Raw genomic sequence first — 18294 nt, 5'->3', positions numbered from 1 at the left:
CACAAATACATGCTGTTATAAACAAAAACCTGTTTTATTTCACAACATGAACCCTCTAACCTTGACTTAAACATGGGATGTTCACGGCTCTGAAACCGCGCATGAACAAAGGCTTTGGTTTATTAGGTTTCACCAGTTGACTTCAAAATGCACATTGATGAAAGAAGATTAATGTCATCTTTGAGGAGAACAGTTTCCCTGTGGAGGACAAGTCAGGTTCATATTAACATATCCCTTTATAACACTCAACAGATACACAAAATAGTTCAAAGAACAATATTTACACACAAGAAACATTTCTGCATTTCTGCACTTCCATAGTGGAGAAAAAAAACAATATCTTATCAGGCTGATTAGGCTGATCAGATTATATAAATTGTAAGCATTTGAACAAGTGTACATAATAAAGTGTCCAGTCAGTGTGTATAGTCATTGTTGTGTATCGTGGGTGTGTGTTTTACCACTTGCCATTTGATGGCACAGCTGTTTGGGTGTTTTTTTGAAGGACTATTTTCTTCAAAAACTGACCTGAGATCAACCAAATATCCCTACGCCTTTAAGTGCCTCTGCGCATGCGCGCACGGCCAGTGTTGCTGTCATGGCTGCTCTCTCTGGGGAGGTGTTTTGTTGTTGTGTTACTTTTTTACCCCGAATAGTCCGTTTCTGTGAAAGCAAGAACCTATTTCTCTCGTGTCGAGACGTATCCGTGAACATATGGAGCCGAAACACGTAAACCTAATCGGTTTAGTCAATTTATGGACACAAAGAGTCGCATGTTGACAATTTTCGCTAATGAGCTAGCTCGTTGAAAGTCAGTTGTTTTGATGTAAAATTACTTTTTTTCGCTGCATAAATGAGAGTTTTTTTGCTTGTGGCATTTAGAGTTATTCAAAACCAGGTGTATTTTGTAAAATATCGGATGTAGCAGCAGCATACGGTTATTTTAAGGGACCTCATCTGCTGGATTCAGGTGAGTCTTTGGGTTCAAATCGCACCTGTTTGTTTCCTCGAGTGTTTCACCTTAACACGCACTTTACTGTTACCTTATAATGTTATTTGTAGTTTTTACGTGATCACAGCCAAGATATACTCAGAATAACACCACTGAAACATATTCTAGTCGTATTTAAACATTGATGTACTGTGTGAGTGTGGTTTTATCTGGCTCTGCTGTTGGTTGACTGGTCTCTGTTTCTCCAGGATGAACGACATGAACCTGAGTCCTGTGGGCATGGACCAGCTCAGCGTGCCTTCGGTCAGCGCCGGCCACCTGGGGCTGCCCACGTCTCCCACTCACAACCCCATTCCCACTCCAGGTACGACGACACAGCCAGCCGGGCTTTGCTTTTGTGCAACTTTGGGAACTGATTACACCTGAACACAAGGAATCCCATGAACTCTCACTCATGGTTGGAACTGGGGATCAGATTTAAGTGTACAGGACTGTCTCAGAAAATTAGAATATTGTGATAAAGTTCTTTATTTCCTGTAATGCAATTTAAAAAAAACAAAAATGTCATACATTCTGGATTCATTACAAATCAACTGAAATATTGCAAGCCTTTTATTATTTTAATATTGCTGATTATGGTTTACAGTTTAAGATTAAGATTCCCAGAATATTCAAATTTTTTGAGATAGGATATTTGAGTTTTCTTAAGCTGTAAACCATGATCAGGAATATTAAAATAATAAAAGGCTTGCAATATTTCAGTTGATTTGTAATGAATCCAGAATGTATGACATTTTTGCATTAAAGAAAATAAAAGACTTTATCACAATATTCAAATTTTCTGAGACAGTCCTGTATATTGAATATAGATCAGGTTAGTCTGGTAGTGTGAATGTAGGCTAACAGAACCGCAACCTTCTGTTGAGTTGTGTTGAATATGCTGATTTGTGTAGCCGACATGTATAAATGCCATATTCAAAAGATTACATTTACTGTAATCTTAATTTACATGAAGTATGATCATATTGTATGAGTTTATGTAAGTGTCAGAAGAACTTCAATATATAATAGGTCTATGCAGTATATTGAATGTTTTCGATATACAAAAAGTATATGAAATGTTCTTTTAATTCATTTACTGCTCTGTATCGGTATACGTAGGAGCTGAGATAAATTGATTATAAACAGGGTAGCTAAGCTAAGCTTCAGCCTACACCTTTTCGGTCTTGTTTTGTTTATATATTTTGGTCTAATGCTATATTAGCATTAACTTCATGCTTATTTGTTGTTTTCTTTTCTTTCATTTCTTTTGTATTTGAATTCTGATTTTGGAAATGACCGAAATAAACAAACAAACTGTTATCGCTCGGTTAATCATCTGGTTATAAAGGTAATAATAATCTGTCTCCATGTTAACTGGAGGGCTATCCTGTCCACCACAGCTTCCTCTACCTTCTGCTAGTTTTCTTGTTATACTCACAGACTCCACCGCTTTTTAACATGTTCACTGGCTTGATGGTTTCAGGCATGCCCGTGGCTATCCCCAGTTTGGGTCCGTCCCTCGGTTCCCTCCCTTCTGCTCTGTCTCTGATGCTGCCCATGGGTCCCCTGAGTGACAGAGGAGTGATGTGTGGCCTACCAGAGAGGAACTACTCCCTGCCACCGCCTCCATACCCACATCTGGAGAGCAGTTACTTCCGTCACATTCTGCCAGGTGGGTTCACATTTGTTTGTTGGATACATTAATCGCAGCAAAGCCCTCGCATCATGTTTTAGAAATATCAGACTTATTTGAATTCATTCTTTAATTGGTGTAACGAGGTAATAGATGATGATTGGTCATTTTACATTTTAACCAAGCAGCCTCATTGCTCATTGTTTCAATACTCTGCAGGAATTCTCTCCTACTTGGCGGACCGTCCACCCCCTCAGTACATTCACCCCAGCAGCCTGAACATGGACGGGACCCTGTCTGTTTCCAGCAACAATCCCTCTGGTCTGGACCCGTACAGTGGCCCCGGGGGCCCGTTGGAGCAGGGCCTGGTGCCCATGGACTCCAGGCAGGTCAACGGCCAGGGAGACCTCCACCAGGCTGGCCCTCACGAGCTGGACTCTACAGGGTTAGCCATGGAGTCGCGGGTCAGCAGCCCCATGTCCCCCGACCGCATGGGGGAGGAGCTGGCCAGCATGGATGGAGTTGGGGTGGTGGCGGTGTCGGACACCCAGCAGCAGCTCGGGGGGGGGAGGCAGCCTCAGCCTCACGAGAGCCTGACGGGGGTGGACTCTTCCGGGGGAGTTATGCCCCTCCACGGACCAGCCGGGCTCGAGCTGCCCGTGGTAATGGAACCGGATCATATAGGGGGGAGAGTGGGCAGTTCTGGTGGAGGAGGAGCAGGAGGACTCGGGGAGCAGCTGCACACGAATGGGGAAATGAACTCAGGTGTTGTGAGTGTGGTTCTGACCGGCTCCATGGCCAGCCAGAGTCAGCTGGAGCCAGTGTCTCTCCATGGACACTCTGGGATGGGCCTGGAGGCCGTTAACGTATCACCAATCACAGCAGAGGTGTCTCTGGGGCCCGAAAACAACCTGGTGCTGGTCAATTCCACCCTACAGTTGGAGGACTCTGCTACCAACAAGGAGAACATGGTCACGGCCTACAACATCTGTGAGTCTGGGAGTTACAATTTAGAACTAAGAAATATTTATTGTTGGGAACTAACTTGCTATGCTGCAAATGTGAAACATAATAATAATGTGTTGTAAAGATCAAAGTGTTCACCTCCAGGTACTAACTTTTTTCCCTCTTAGGGTGCACGTTATGTGAGCGCTCGTATACGTCAGACTGTCCAGAGCACGGCCCCGTCACGTTTGTCCCTGACACGCCAATCCAAACCAGGGCTCGTCTCTCTTTGCCACGTCCACTGTGTCTGCGCATCTCCGTGGCAGATGAACCGCTTGGTAAAATGATGTTTGTTTTTTTGGTTTAGTTTTTTTGGGGGGTGTCATTGCAGCAGACCTGGGTTAATTATTCTATAGGTTCGGGTTTTGATTTTGTTTTAGAGAGAACTTAAATGATAACTATTTAACTTTGTGGATATCTGTGGATGAGGTGTTTGAGGGGTCATTGTGGAGTTCGGTCTGTTGATCTTTCGTTTTTCTAGTTGTCAGCATGATCTTGGGCAAAACATTGAACCCCCACATTACCCACAATGTCCTCATTCACGTGTGATTGTAAAAACAAAGTGCCATGTAATGGAACCGATATATACATATATAATTTTCTTTAATAGCTGTTTGATTGTGTGTGAATGAGAAATATTGCAAAGGGCTTCAGAGAAAGTAGACAAAAATAAAAAGCTTTGTACAAGTGTGATGAACTTCCTATTCAGTTTTTATTCATTGTCTGCCTTGATGAAGCCACATTAAAGCTACATTAAGTGCGGGTTTCTTCGTCTTATTATACATAATGTGCCTCTCAACTCTTAGGAGTTTTTGCACGGGACATAATTCCCCCGAGGACCTGCTTTGGACCAATGGTGGGGCAGCATTGTAGCAACGTGGATCTCTCTGACTGGCCAGAAAAAGACACACCTCAGATATGGAAGGTCCGTGGTGTTGGATTGTCGACATGAGTGCAAAAAAACATGCTTATTAGAACAACATAAAAGATGGGAAAATGTTTATTCTTGTTGTTTTGGTCACAGATGTACCACAACAATGTGTTGGAGTTCTGCATTGTGACAACGGATGAGAATGAATGCAACTGGATGATGTTTGTCCGGAAGGCGAGGTATGAAACCAAGGCACGGATGATGAGTGGATTCATTAGTCAGAGCACAGAGAAGGAAAATAACGTGTAAATATGAAATGTGAAGCCGCTTACTGTTGGTCTGTGTGTTGATGTATTTAGGACCCATGAAGAGCAGAATCTGGTGGCGTATCTTGCCAACGGGAAGCTGTTCTTCTGCACAACCTCAGAGATCCACCCAGACCAGGAGCTACTCTTCTACTACAGCCGAGACTACTGCAGGCTGATGGGTGAGCGTTGATGACCCGTTGATCAAATGGATTCTCATGAATTGATGATGACTAGGGATGGGTGGTATGGACTAAAAAATGTATCACGATAATTTCTGGCATTTATCCCGATAACGATAAAAATGACGATTAAAAAAAAAAAAAAATGCCAATTCAACTCCACCTTTTTAACTATAAATCTATCACCACATTCAGTCTTTGGAGCCCCCAAAACACTGCTCTAAAAGAATACTAAATGCTACTAAACTACACAAATTAAATTAAATTGATAAAAACCAATTAAATGAGTCCACCTGTACTGCAAAACTGTAATGACTCAAATTAAACAAGTTTGAAATGTGAGAACAGATTCAACATTTATTCAAACTGTATGGCTTAAACAGTGGGATAACAGTGCAAACAGCAAAAGTACCATTGTCCTTCAAGTTTTCTTAGCTTATAAAATCACAAAGTAGAAGAAAATACAACCTGATAAATAAAGAAACAATATTGCCATCCTTTGCACTCAGTTTTTTTGCAGACTCTGCATATAATAGATGATGTTTGCTCCTCGTCACTCTTTTTAAATCCAAACCAGTTCCAGATAACGGAGCTGGAGCCTCGTTTAACAACGAGCTCCTCGCTCTCAGATCCACCTTCCGCCATGTTTGTTACACAAAAACGTCATCAACGGGAATTTATCGTTTTTACCGGGAGATGACAAATTCTTACCGTGGGGAATTTTTTTGACGGTATATCGTGAACGGTAAAATATCGTCCATTCCTAATGATGACCATGCTGTGATGCTTTCGTCCTCCTTCAGGTGTGCCTCAGGTCCCCGAGGGCCAGATCTGCCAGTGTGGCAAGGAGTGCTCCTCCTTCTCAGAGCTCAAATCACATCTGAGCAGCCATAACAGCAACCACAGCCATACCCAGCAGCCTCCACACAGCCACAGCCCGTCGCAGCAGGACCACTCTCAGCAGCAGCCGCCACAGCAGCAGCAGCAGCAGCAGCAGGAGCAGCAGCCGCAGCAGCCGCAGCACGTTCACCAGGACGAAAAACTGACCAACGGAACCTCGAGCTCCTCCTCGTCTCCGTGGCCCTGCAATCCCCACGCTGCAGGGCAAACCAACGGTGACGGCAGCAGTAATAGGAACTCTAACAGCAGCACCGCCAGAGCTAAAGGTCAGGGACACACGCGGGAGAAGAAATTCAAGTGTAACATGTGCTCCCGGGCTTTTATTACATCCACTAAGCTCAACATGCACTTCATGGGACACGTGGGGATGAAACCACACAAGTGTGAATACTGCAGCAAAGCCTTCAGCGATCCCAGCAACCTCAGGATGCACCTCAAGATTCACACAGGTATTAAAGTCTTTCTCCTGCTGTTGATTCACACATAAAACTTATCTCCGTTCACTAATATTACATATTTAGACTTTTTTTCAATTAAATGAAGCAGTTATTGCTTAAAAGTGACACAGATGCTACTCACAGCAAATGCTGCCATATCTCATGTTTGGTTTGTTAAACCCAGCTGATAATGTGTTGCTTCATTGCAACGCCGAGGAGGAAATGCTCAGTAATTATGTGTTTTTCACCATTAATAGGATTAAAAAAAAAACACACAAGCCAATTAAAAAAATACAAAGATAGATTGTTCCCTGCAGGCCGTCTCAAATACATCAAATACATAGTTTATATATTTGGGAAGAAAAATATTCATGGGAGTTCCCTTGTCCTCGGTTCATTGTACTGTCTCAGCTCAAAGGGGAGGAAATAACTGGTGGCTTAAAAACAAGCTTTTAGCAGTTTTGACATTTCAGTTGGAGAAAGATTGGAGGTGGGTGTGGTTGAAATCATTTCAGTTTGCAATTCAATGTCACTAAATCCTACATGGCTGAAAAAGCTCCTGAGTTTTCGATCTGACGTGAACATGTTTTTTTTTTTTTAGGGCTCATCTAATTGAGGAAAATATCAAATTGCCTTTCATCACTGACTCTGATCAGCTCTAATGAACAGAAATTTTAGGCATAGCCACAGTTGAAAAGGGAGTGGTTTTGTGACCTCAAGATTCCTTGTCTGTTTTTTTTTATTTGTTTCTCTGGGCATCATTAAACCATGACCTCCATCTCTTACTTGTGCAGTTCCCTGACATGTCCTGAGTCTCCCACACACTGCACAATTTATAGCCATCTCAGACGAAAGATGGCTGTTGTTGCAGATCCAAATCAGCTGTCTCACGTCTTGCAGTATGAGTGATGCCACGACCACCTTCACACTGGCCGTGCGACTAAAGACTACATGATTTCATTTTCTGACCGTGCATGCTATCCTACAACTCCGTCTGCTGACGAGCTGATTAAAATGGAACTTTGAATGAAATATTAATGCGACGCAGCACAGTTGCGTTAACAGAAGTCGACACATGTAAGTTGTAAGATGTCGCAGACATTATGTATTTTCAGCCTGAGACACATCATGGTATACTACATGCTGTCTTTGCAAAACTGACATCCAAAGTTGCTTTCTTCTCCAGAGTCATGACTAGGAACTCGTTCTTCTTCACCAGTTATATTTTAAGCATTTTCAGTACATATAAAAGCAGCTACAGAGTGGATCAGTTTCACTTTTGATGTACTTACCGCTCCACATGGTGATGATGCCATCTACATCCGGCTGCATCAGGTTGTAGCTGTGACACAAGGGGGATCGTCACACCCCTGTACATCGTTCTTGATGTCTTACCAAAGATGACAGATCCAAGCCGCACAGTGTGAGATGTTATAATCTCATAGGACTGCAGAAGCCTCTGGGGGTTTGTCCTCAACCTGAGTACCTCAAATGCAGGAGGTTAAGGATCTCAGGCTGATGTTCGTTAGTGGGTTTCAGGACGCCTGGGGTACAAATGGGAATGTTTAATCCCCGGTCCTACTCCCAGCTATGGTCACAAACTGTGATTGCAGTGATTGAAAGAAAGAAACTGCTGACAAATATGCTGAATCTTCTTCAGCTGCAACTCCAGATTTCCCACAGAGGTGTCTCCCTGCTTCCTTTTAAATGTTTGATGTATATTTTTTTCTAAACAGGTCAGAAAAACTACAAATGCACGGTTTGTGAGAAGTCGTTCACTCAGAAATCCCACATGGCCTCACACATGCTCATCCACACCGGGGCAGAAAAACTCAAGTGCGACCTCTGCGAGCGGGCGTTCATCAGGAAACACGACCTGAAGCAGCACATGTTCTCTCACACGCAGTACGTACAACATTACTTCTTGCAGAATCCGTGGGATTCATCGTCTGGTCTGTTATGACGGCGGCTAAATTGATTTTTTATTTTATTTTTTGTTTGTTTTAATTTCCTGGTCCAACAGTGAACGTCGGATTCAGTGCCCAAAGTGCAACAAAAACTTCCTGAAAACCAACCACCTGAAGAAGCACATGAACTCTCACGAGGGCCGCAGAGACTTCATCTGCGAGAAGTGCCACAAAGCTTTCCTCACCAAGTACCACCTCACCCGTCACCTCAAGATCTGCAAAGGGCCCAAGATGGAGAGGAACTCTCGAAAGGAGCAGGACGGGGAGGACAAAGAGGACGCGGAAGATGGCAGGGTGGGAAGGAGGAGGAGAAGAGGAGGAGAGAGGTTCATGGATTCAGCTAATGATGAAGACTGCGGTTTAGATGTTGGAGGATACAACTCTGAAAAATCTCTCTCGCCCCCGCATTAATCACACTTCGCCTCTTTAGGTGTTTTATTTATTTGCTTTACTACAATACCAATGTTTACCTCTTATATCTGCCAAATGTTTCTTTAAGAAAACATAACTGAAATATCTTTGATAAAGAAAATTCAGCTGCCACATTTGTAGATTATGATTGTTTAAGGATGTTTAGTTTCTCATCAGGTCAAGACATTAAACTGGGAATCACGTACTGCCTCAAGTGGAGGAATTGTAGTTTCGGGGTCTTGTTCACCAGTGAGGGAAGAATGTAGCGGCGGAGCGCTAAGCGGATCGGTGCGGCGTCCGCAGGGATGCCGAATCTGCAACGATCCGTCGCGGTGAAACTCTCAGTTTACCAGTCATTCTACGTTCTTACCCTCACCTGTGGTCACGAGCTGCAGGTAGCGACCGAAAGAAAGAGATCTCTGATACAAGCGGCGGAAATTAGCTTCCCTTAGAGACAGGGTGAGAAGCTCAGTCATCTAGGAGGGGTTCAGAGTAGAGATGGTGCTCCTCCACTTTGAGAAGAACCAGATTAGATGGCTCAGGCATCTGGTGAGGACACGTCCTTGACGCCTCCCTGGGGAGGTGTTGGGGACATGTCCCACCGGGAGGAGACCCCGGGGAAATCCCAGGACATGCTGGAGGGACTGTGTCTCTCAGCTGGCCTGGGAACACCTGGGGATCCCCCTGATGAGCAGGACGAAGTGGCCGCAGAGAGACCCCCCCACAACCTGACCTTGGATAAGTGGAAGAAGATGAATGGATGGGTTCTCATCTCACCAGTGTTGCTGTATTAACTGTTGTCATGGAAACCAACTTGGAAACATGTTACTGTTTCTCTACAGCTCTTCACTGTGCCAGGCTCTGTTTTAAGGTTGTGGTTTCATTTTATCACTAATTATGTTTCATTGAATCATTCAGAAACATGGCTGATATGCATTTATATTTGTCCATTGCAAATCTGTGTATGTAAGAGCAAAGCAGTCCAGGCTTTTACTCTTTATTTATTAAAACTTTATTTTTTTTTTACTCCTTTTTTTATGCATAAATTGATGCCATGTTTTTTGGGAACCAGAATTTGGGCATTAATGCGATTGTACCACATCTGAAAATGATGTTCTAACTTCATCATATTCACTGAATATTTTAATAAATGAACATTTACATCCAAAAGTGCTGTTATTGATTGGTTACCTATTATAAACAAAAACATACCTTAAAACTTGACAGATGTTGCAGCATAAATGGTTGTTCTTACTCAACATCCTTGTCATGAAAATTCTCCATTCACAAAGGAAATAAGTCTGTTAATTATTTCATGGACATGACTCATAACTCACTCGGGATGTTAGGGTCTTATGTTTTTACATTTCCACCGGGTTTGAGTCTTAAGACAAGCAGCAAATCTGAGTAATTGACCCCCGAGTGCATTAAGGTGGCCAGAATAGTCCTATCTGATATGACACTAACCAAGTCCACTCCTTTTCCTTTATGTTCTTGCTCTTTCTGTTTTGCCGACACTTTGTTGAAGTTCCTTATTTTTTTCCAGTAACTGCACTTACGTCCTTACATTTCTTGGCTGCCTGATTCATCATATGAGATTATTCAACCTCTCAGACTGTGAAACATCAAAGCATCACAACTGGCCCATCTCCATGTGCGACAGCTCTTTTGCTCTTTCATCTTTTCTTCCGATATATTTAGCCTGATGTAAAACAACGATAACACTTTGCTTCATTTTGATCTTTACCAGCTTATGGGTTGGTACAAGGAGTAACAGCAGCAGCAGTAACAGGAACCACCAGAACTAAAGGACGGGGCCACACGCTGCATAGAGAAATCCACTTGAAGAGGGTTTTATTTGGTTCAATTTGTGGACTGGATGGCTTACCATAAACAAAAGCTAATATATTCTGATGTTTGCAACAAGATCCAATAAAAAGGTGACGGTATGATCTGAGTTTTACAAAAAAATGGATTGCATATCTTTATCAGAAAATCATTCCACTTAAAAAGAAAAGTGTGAGATATCAATAAGCCAGCAAATGTATGTATATTCAGTATATATGTATATGTATATATTGATGTATATTCTACTTTGCACTTGCCCAACTACACACCTTGTGCCAATGTATTCGTGAAATAACTGAAAAACAAATCAAAAGACAAACAATAAACACACAAAGAATGAATGAATGAATGAATGAATGAATGAATGAATGAAGTTTATTCAGTCATGACAACACAAAACAACACCAAAAAAAACATTGTGCACAGCATTAACATTTCATACAAAACCAAAAATGTGTTGAACAATGACTGAAAAGGCATAGGCTGAAGCAAAATGCTTATAAAAGCCTATCCTATAACACACAAAGAAATAAAGAAAAATATTTTTTAACGGGTGGAATATTAAAAAGCGTTTATTTTTCCATTAGAGTTTTATTGATGTATTTTAAATTTTAAAAAGTATAATTAAAAACAAAACAACTGATTCTCGTACCGGAAGTAGTTGTTGTAACTTCCGGCGTGAAATACAAATCGTGCAGCGCCGCAGTTGTCATGAACTCCAGCGTGGTATGACATTTAAAAACTTTCCCTTCCCCTTAATTATTTATAGATTTTGTCGTTCTCAATATAACAACCTGTAACTCGTCTACAATTTGAACGGAAGTCTAAAGTTAAAACCAACAACGCCGCATAGTTATCGTTGTTTATAAAGGAGGCTAAGTAACTTCAGCTAAGTTAGCAGCGGCTGAATCAGCTCCAAAAGCTAAACACCCGGGGGGAAAATGAATTATTATTGTTGCGTTTATACTTATTTTTGTTGCAACACCCTTGTGGCCTGTGTTTAGTCCTGTATGTGTCTCTACCCACCCCCCCAGCCCGACCAGTGAGCCAGAATGCTGAAGGAGGGGAAGCCCGGCATGATCGAGCGGGCGCTGCGGATGCGGAGGGAGGAGCAGGCTCGGCAGGTGGTGCTGGCCTGGGCGGTGCTCAACATGTCCCTGGCCGGCATGATCTACACCGAGATGTAGGGACAGTCTTTGTGCATGATATCATCTCACAAACCTTTTTTTTTGTGCATTTTCTAAAGCGATTCTTGGCTGTTCTTTACTTTTCTGGAAGGTCAGGGAAGCTGCTGAGCAGATACTACAATATCACCTACTGGCCCATCTGGTACATCGGTGAGCTGCCCTACTCTCATTTCTGTCCTAGGATTGTTTTTCTGGTCTTTTAAAGTCATGATGCCAGAGGTGTCAAAAATATTCACATTCATTACTCGGGTAGAAGTATAGATACTAGAGTTTAAAAATACTCCTGTAGAAGTTGAAGTATTAACTCAAGTTTTTTACTCAAGTAAAAGTATAAAAGTACTGGTTTCAAAACTACTTAAAGTATAAAAGTAAAAGTAATGTAAGGGGGGAAAAAGCCATTAAGGACAAAAGCCATTGAAAATGAATGCATCTTAGTATAATGCAAATATATTAAAGAACCATTTATGTGTACTATTGAGCATTAACATGTGTTTCAGAGAGCAGCAGATATGATGACTAGTTGCCTATAAGTATTGTAATGGTGCAAAAAGTCAAACTTCAGAGGCATGTTATCATTTATCCTAACCTTTATTGGAATGTACATCCAAGTTTAGTTGCAGGAATCTGAGGGAACGGATGTAAGAACAAAACTGGACAAGAACATCTGAAACAACCACAACCAAATTCACTCTATCCGGATGGAGCAATTTACCGGATAGTTTTTTTTTAAAGGCCAAAATGAAATAGAGGCTGTTTTTAAAATGTAAAGAGTAAAAAGTACAGATAATTGCGTGAAAATGTAAGGTGTAAAAGTAAAAAGTCATCTGAAAAATAATTACTCCAGTGAAGTATAGATAACTTTCTACTTAAGTAAGGTAACAAAGTATTTGTACTTCGTTACTTGACACCTCTGGTCACACATTTAAAATACATGCAAACGTCTGTTCCAATGTTCCCATAGTACAGATGTGTACCTTGTATCACTCCGTTTGATGTTAGTGAGTGCAGTTATTAGACAATTTTCTCACTCATGGAGTCGACACATAAATTTAAGCATAAAATTCCTCAGCAGAGCATGGAAGGTGGGGACACAACAATTAACAAATATAAAGTGCTTGCACTTGTCCATCTGGGAAGTTTAAGGAGGATCCTGAACGCATCATTATATGCTACCTGCAACTTCTTTAGCTTGCCGGTGGTATAATTACACCAAAGGTGAGCTGTGTAGAGAGGTGTACAATAGGCTCTGAATAGATTTACTTTAACATCAGCTGTATTAAATTGGACTTTGTTTTCTTTTGTTCCTGAACATTTCCCCTCTGTCCGTGTTTCAAGGCTTTGAGTATTTAAAATCACAAGTATTACTTCACTGAAATGTAGCAGTACTATGGTTAGTATTTGTATAGAGTGAATATAGGGTAAATTAAGATAATACCCTGCACTGTAATCTTAAGTTATAACTATAGCAAATATATTCAAAATAAATGTATGAAATTTGACCGGACACTTTGTTTCATGGTTTTAATTTTTCGCCTCTTTTGCAGAACTGGTGCTCGCCTCTCTTTTTAGCCTAAATGCTCTTTTTGACTTCTGGAAGTATTTTAAATACACGATGGCTCCGTGCACCATCGCTGTAACTCCTGAGCAGCATCGCCTTCTGGGTTTGAGCAACACAAGTGAGACTTTTCAGTTTTATTTCCTTTTTAATTTTTTCCCATGCCAGAAATGACCCTTTTCTTGTATTCAGAAATACTTTTATTTTTAAGAAAACTATATAGATTCTGCTTGTATATTACATTTATCCTTAGATGTGAGAATGAAAAAAAGGTGTTGGGCTTTCCTCTTGCAGGTATCCAGGCCTCTCCACCTCAAAAGCCAGAAAAGAAGGAAACCCCGGTCCCGGACCAGTCGTCTCCCGTGCAGGGCCAGAGTGTGCTGAGCTTCAGCCCCTCCCGGCCACCTTCAAGCAGCCCCAAGTTCTCCCCCGGCTGCGTACCCGGGTACAGCCCTCCTCTCAGCAACCCGTCCACCCCAAGCAGCCCAGGAAGCCCTTTTTCTCCCTCAATGGCTTTTGGAAAGGTACTTGTTTTCACAACAGTAATATACATGTACTGAAAGATACTGAAATGTTTATAACCTGCGTGCATTATTCTCTATCTATGCTTTAGGTGCTGAACTACAGTCCTTCCTCTGCCTCTTCTCCTTACTCGAACAGCATTGGATCAGCAGAAGGCTCCACCTTGAGGGCTCGGTATCGTACTTCGCCCTCCGTGTTTAACTCCCCTGGAAGCAAAGAGGACTACATGCAGGATCTGAAAAGTCTGGAGAGGTTTCTGCGCACAGAGGAGGAGAAGAGCCACCGCAGCCAGCTAGGCAGGCAGCTTATTTCTATTTTTCTTTACTCAGTGTAACTGCCTTTTTGCTGAGACAGATTCTTACACAGCACTTTTCTTTTTTTTTTTAAGAACAAAATCTGTTGAATCTAAAATCCATGTGCTTCCCTCTGCAGGAAGCCCAGAGTCAGCTTCTCCGAGTCACAGTCCAACGTTTTGGAATTACAATCGTACAGTGGGAGATTACGCTCAGAGCTTGAGGAAGTTTCTGTATCAGCCTGCGTGCCGCTCTCAGGCGCCGTCGGCCCACAAGGATGAGACGGACCTGGGCTCCAAACAGGCTGCAGAGGAGGTGTGAAAATCAGGCTTATCTCATCTGTGGAACGGATTGAAAGTAACTTAACAATTTAATTTTGGAAATGTTCTTGCAGGTGTGGGCCAGAATCACAACCACCCGTGCCATGGTGGACCACATCGATAGCTGGACGGCCAAACTAAGAAATGTGGGTCCTGTTTTTCACTGGAGCACAACTCAACTACTTTCAAGCTTTTCTGTCAGTCTGAATGGGAAATAAATGTATTTTATTTGTGTCTGCAGTGGATCAGTGATACCATCTTGGTCCCTCTGGTCAAAGAAATAGACTCTGTCAACAGCCAGCTGAGGAGGATGGGCTGCCCAGAGCTCCAGATAGGAGGTAAACCAGCAGCAGAGATCATTCATTCATGCTCTACCGTAGTATGAAAAGAGGGAGAATCTTACTGAAGTTAACTTCTTCTGCTCCCCGTTTGCTCCAACAGAGGCCAGCATCAGCAGTTTGAAGCAGGCAGCAGTGATGAAAGCCTCATCTATCCCCACTATGAACTCTATCGTCCAATACTTGGACATCACTCCCAACCAGGAATACCTAGTGGATCGGATTAAGGGTGGGTTCAACAGCATAGCCTGTGTTTGTTCCTGTTTGTGCATGTAACAGGAATGAAAATCCAATTCTTTTAAGATTATATTAGAAGAGGGGAGCAATAGTCTGATGTTCTGTTTGTGTTACTTATCTCAGAGCTGGCTCACAGTGGCTGCATGAGCTCCTTTCGCTGGAATGGTGGCGGCGATCTGAAGAACAGGAAGTGGGATACAGACGTCCCTACTGACTGTGCTGTGAGTGAACACACGGAGACCCTCAAATGTACACATTTGAGGGTACACATTTGTTAACTGCTGCAGCCGTTCATCAGTCTGCTCTAAGGCTGAGCTGTAACCCCACGAGAGCAGAACCGACGAGCTCTGAATTCATCAAAGTTGGAAAAATCTGCTTGTTTCAACAAGCTGCTTTGATTTCACAATTTTTGTTCAGCAGCAAGGAGAGTAAAATGTATTTTTTACAGACTTGTCTTCAATAATATATCTGTATAATTATTATTTTTTTAATTTAAAATTAATCGGTTGATTATTTATTTATTTATTTTAGATTAATCAATGAATCAATCAAAAAAAAAGTTTAAATCATCTCTTTCTTCCGAAATATAACATTTGAACTTTTTTTGAAGGAAAAAAACAACTTTATTTCAGTCAGACAGCATTGAAAAAGCTCAGCCGATTAAAGTTTTTTTTGTTTTACTTTGCAGATGATGGTAAATGTTCCTGTGACATCTCAATACTTCTAATAATCAATTTTTATTGATTTTATCGATTCGTTGTTGCAGTCCTATTTAAAATACATGAGTCTGATGTAGATTTCAGTGCTGAAACTGCTCTCTGGTTGGAAATAACTAGCGTGTTCGTTTCCCTCTACAATTACCCTCTCTGATGCCTCTCTTCCACTTGCTTCACCCATGCAATGTGTCATGCAAACTGTAATATTCACCCACACCACCATATATAGTCTGATCACACTCCGTCTGTCTCCCTCCAGGTCCTCATGCATCTCTTTTGCACATACTTGGACTCCAGGCTGCCTCCACACCCCAGGTATCCAGATGGGAAGACTTTCACTTCCCAGCACTTCAGCCACACTCCTGACAAACCTGGTGAGCATCCGCACATCACCCCGGAGCTCAAAATCTCCTGTTTTCGTCTTGTTTCACGGTTTCAGTCTTTTTGTTTTAATTCTTGCAGATATTACCAAGGAGAACCTCTTCTGCATTCACCAGTCCAGCACCAGTCCTCCGCACTACCAGCTCATACACCAAGGACACATCTACAGTCTGCCCAAGGTAACTGCAAAATTCCCAGTGATGTCACTCTTTTGATTTAATGTGTCCGACTTCCAGAAGGCCTTTTTAAGAGCTTTTGGGGCTTTTGACTGTTTAGATTTCCCGTTGGTAGAGCTGTTTTTAGAAAAGGCAACTTGTTTAGTATCTTCTGTTCATCTTAATTTGCCTTGCAGGGCAGGAACAACCTTTTCCACACCATCCTGATGTTTCTCTACGTTATTAAGACCAAAGAGTCGGGAATGCTGGGGTGAGATCCTGTAAAATAATTTAAAAATGTTGGCTTGTTGACCTGAATTTTCAACCTGATCATAACTATTAGGGTGTGTTCTGATATATTGTTTTCTTTTTTACTGAGATGTCATACACAGCAGATTGCATCTTGATTCAGAATAATTAGTTTGACTCTGCTTCATCTTTGAAGAAGAATTAATTGAATTCCCTGTCACATTTTCCTCAGGAGGGTAAACCTGGGCCTCTCTGGTGTGAACATCCTGTGGATATTTGAAGAGTGATCTTTTTTTTTTTTTTTTAAGCTACAAACAACCATTGAGGGTCTTTTCTTTTTCCTCCACTGCAGTGTTTTAAGGTTAAGCTTGAGGACGACATTTTCAAGGACACACCTAAAAGCACTTGACTTTGAAATTAAAACACATGCAAGTTTTTGGACATTTTCTCAAGTCTACTTGACAGATTGGTAATACATTTTCATCGAGATTTTAAGACATTCTGTTAAACCAGAGTCCTTATGATGCAACCAAGAACTGTATGTGCTTTCTGTTTTTTGTATTTTGAGAATGTACCAGCATGGCAGCCTTGTTACTTATATACCTCGCAGTTTTCTGCTTGGAGGGCAAAGGGCCGAGACCCTTTAGCCTGACTATTAATTATAGGGTATCCGCAGACTTGACCTTTTGCCGCTCGTTTGCTGTTCTTTTGTAAAAATGAATGTCTTCAACAGTAGGGATAATCCTGGCCGGTGCTTGAATCAGAACAATGATTATTTAAAGCTGCAGAAATACTTCAACAAGCAGTTGAAGTTTTTTACATTGGCTATTTTTTACATGTTGCAAGGCTATACAACTGCAGCTAATTATGTCTTTTTGTAAATATGTTTTCTTTTAAATACGGTATATATATGTACAAAAAGCATTGAATTTGTCATTTTTCCCTGCAATTTAGTACTATTTAGACACTATTGATTTGCTTGTTTGAAATAGTGCAGTTTAAAAAAAAAAAATGGTCACATTATGTGAAAATTAAATTGATATTAAAAGAAACCAGTGAAGTTTTGTCGTTTCTGTCAATTGTTCCCAAAACGTTTGGCTGTTAAAGATATCCAGTAGGTGGCAGTGTAGCTGTGTTTTATGATTGACCTTCCTCCTGTATCCTTTATAATAAACCACCTGTGAGGTGATGCGATCCAGCAACTATTAGAGGTAAGACAACAATACTAAATGGGAATATTTTACTGAAATGTATATTTTTGGTCAAACTGTATGTAGGACATAAAAGATTGTCCATCTGGCGTAAGAAATACGTTTAGTCCTGTCCGGTTTGACCTCTATATACGTGTTTTTTGCGATTGAAAATCAAAGATATTATTCGGAATATGACGATTGCTTATCTTTAAAGTCAATTTCTGGTAAACTTATTTTGTTAGCGTACATTATATTAGAACATACATCTCCCACAGTGCATCTGGTGGCAGCTTAGGAAATATAACATTGTGTATCAGGACTGCACCAAATAATATTATTTTATTGTTTTTCCTTCTCGTGTTTAGTAATTTAGTAACGTCTCTGGGAAAATATCAGTGTTGCGGTCGCCGTTAGTATAAAAGGCAGGGATTTATGCCGCGTTCCATTTGTCCTCGGAAGTGGGGATTTCCCAGTTCCCAGTTGGATTTTTCAACTGGAACGCCCCTCGAAGTGGGATTTCCCACTGGGAAAGTGGGAGAGTCTTCACCACCCCCGAGTTCACATTCCGAGATGGCTACCTACCCCGGTTGTAAAC

At 41.5% G+C, this 18294-nt stretch overlaps 2 protein-coding genes across 2 annotated transcripts; both read left to right on the top strand.

Annotated features, from left to right (window-relative positions):
- The first annotated feature begins 605 nt into the window (after positions 1-605).
- Positions 606-8974, top strand: prdm4 (PR domain containing 4). Its single transcript, XM_061714190.1, has 11 exons — positions 606-970; positions 1201-1316; positions 2478-2666; positions 2847-3617; positions 3761-3910; positions 4439-4557; positions 4657-4742; positions 4863-4990; positions 5794-6339; positions 8064-8232; positions 8351-8974. The coding sequence occupies exons 2-11, from the start codon at positions 1202-1204 to the stop codon at positions 8703-8705; spliced, it is 2628 nt and encodes an 875-aa protein (XP_061570174.1). The 5' UTR covers positions 606-970; position 1201; the 3' UTR covers positions 8706-8974.
- A 2250-nt stretch (positions 8975-11224) lies between these two features.
- On the top strand, positions 11225-17494 carry tmem209 (transmembrane protein 209). Its single transcript, XM_061714229.1, has 15 exons — positions 11225-11279; positions 11588-11736; positions 11832-11890; positions 13285-13416; positions 13590-13819; positions 13909-14113; positions 14250-14425; positions 14505-14576; positions 14672-14768; positions 14872-14997; positions 15129-15226; positions 15981-16095; positions 16184-16281; positions 16455-16528; positions 16739-17494. Exons 2-15 carry the CDS (start codon positions 11606-11608, stop codon positions 16791-16793), a joined length of 1668 nt encoding a protein of 555 aa, XP_061570213.1. The 5' UTR covers positions 11225-11279; positions 11588-11605; the 3' UTR covers positions 16794-17494.
- The last annotated feature ends 800 nt before the right edge of the window (positions 17495-18294 follow it).

This window comes from Cololabis saira, chromosome 23 (assembly GCF_033807715.1).
Source record: "Cololabis saira isolate AMF1-May2022 chromosome 23, fColSai1.1, whole genome shotgun sequence".
NCBI classification, from domain to species: Eukaryota; Metazoa; Chordata; class Actinopteri; order Beloniformes; family Belonidae; genus Cololabis; species Cololabis saira.
This window is presented reverse-complemented; position numbering and strand designations above follow the sequence as displayed.

Bases quoted from the DNA above. Each gene is read 5' to 3' on its own strand.
- prdm4 (XM_061714190.1), top strand. From the start codon at position 1,202: ATGAACGACATGAACCTGAGTCCTGTGGGCATGGACCAGCTCAGCGTG. The intron at 4,991-5,793 runs GTGAGCGTTGAT...GTCCTCCTTCAG, and splicing joins AGACTACTGCAGGCTGATGG to GTGTGCCTCAGGTCCCCGAG. The intron at 8,233-8,350 runs GTACGTACAACA...CTGGTCCAACAG, and splicing joins CACATGTTCTCTCACACGCA to TGAACGTCGGATTCAGTGCC.
- tmem209 (XM_061714229.1), top strand. From the start codon at position 11,606: ATGCTGAAGGAGGGGAAGCCCGGCATGATCGAGCGGGCGCTGCGGATG. The intron at 14,426-14,504 runs GTGTGAAAATCA...ATGTTCTTGCAG, and splicing joins CCAAACAGGCTGCAGAGGAG to GTGTGGGCCAGAATCACAAC. The intron at 16,282-16,454 runs GTAACTGCAAAA...TTTGCCTTGCAG, and splicing joins ACATCTACAGTCTGCCCAAG to GGCAGGAACAACCTTTTCCA.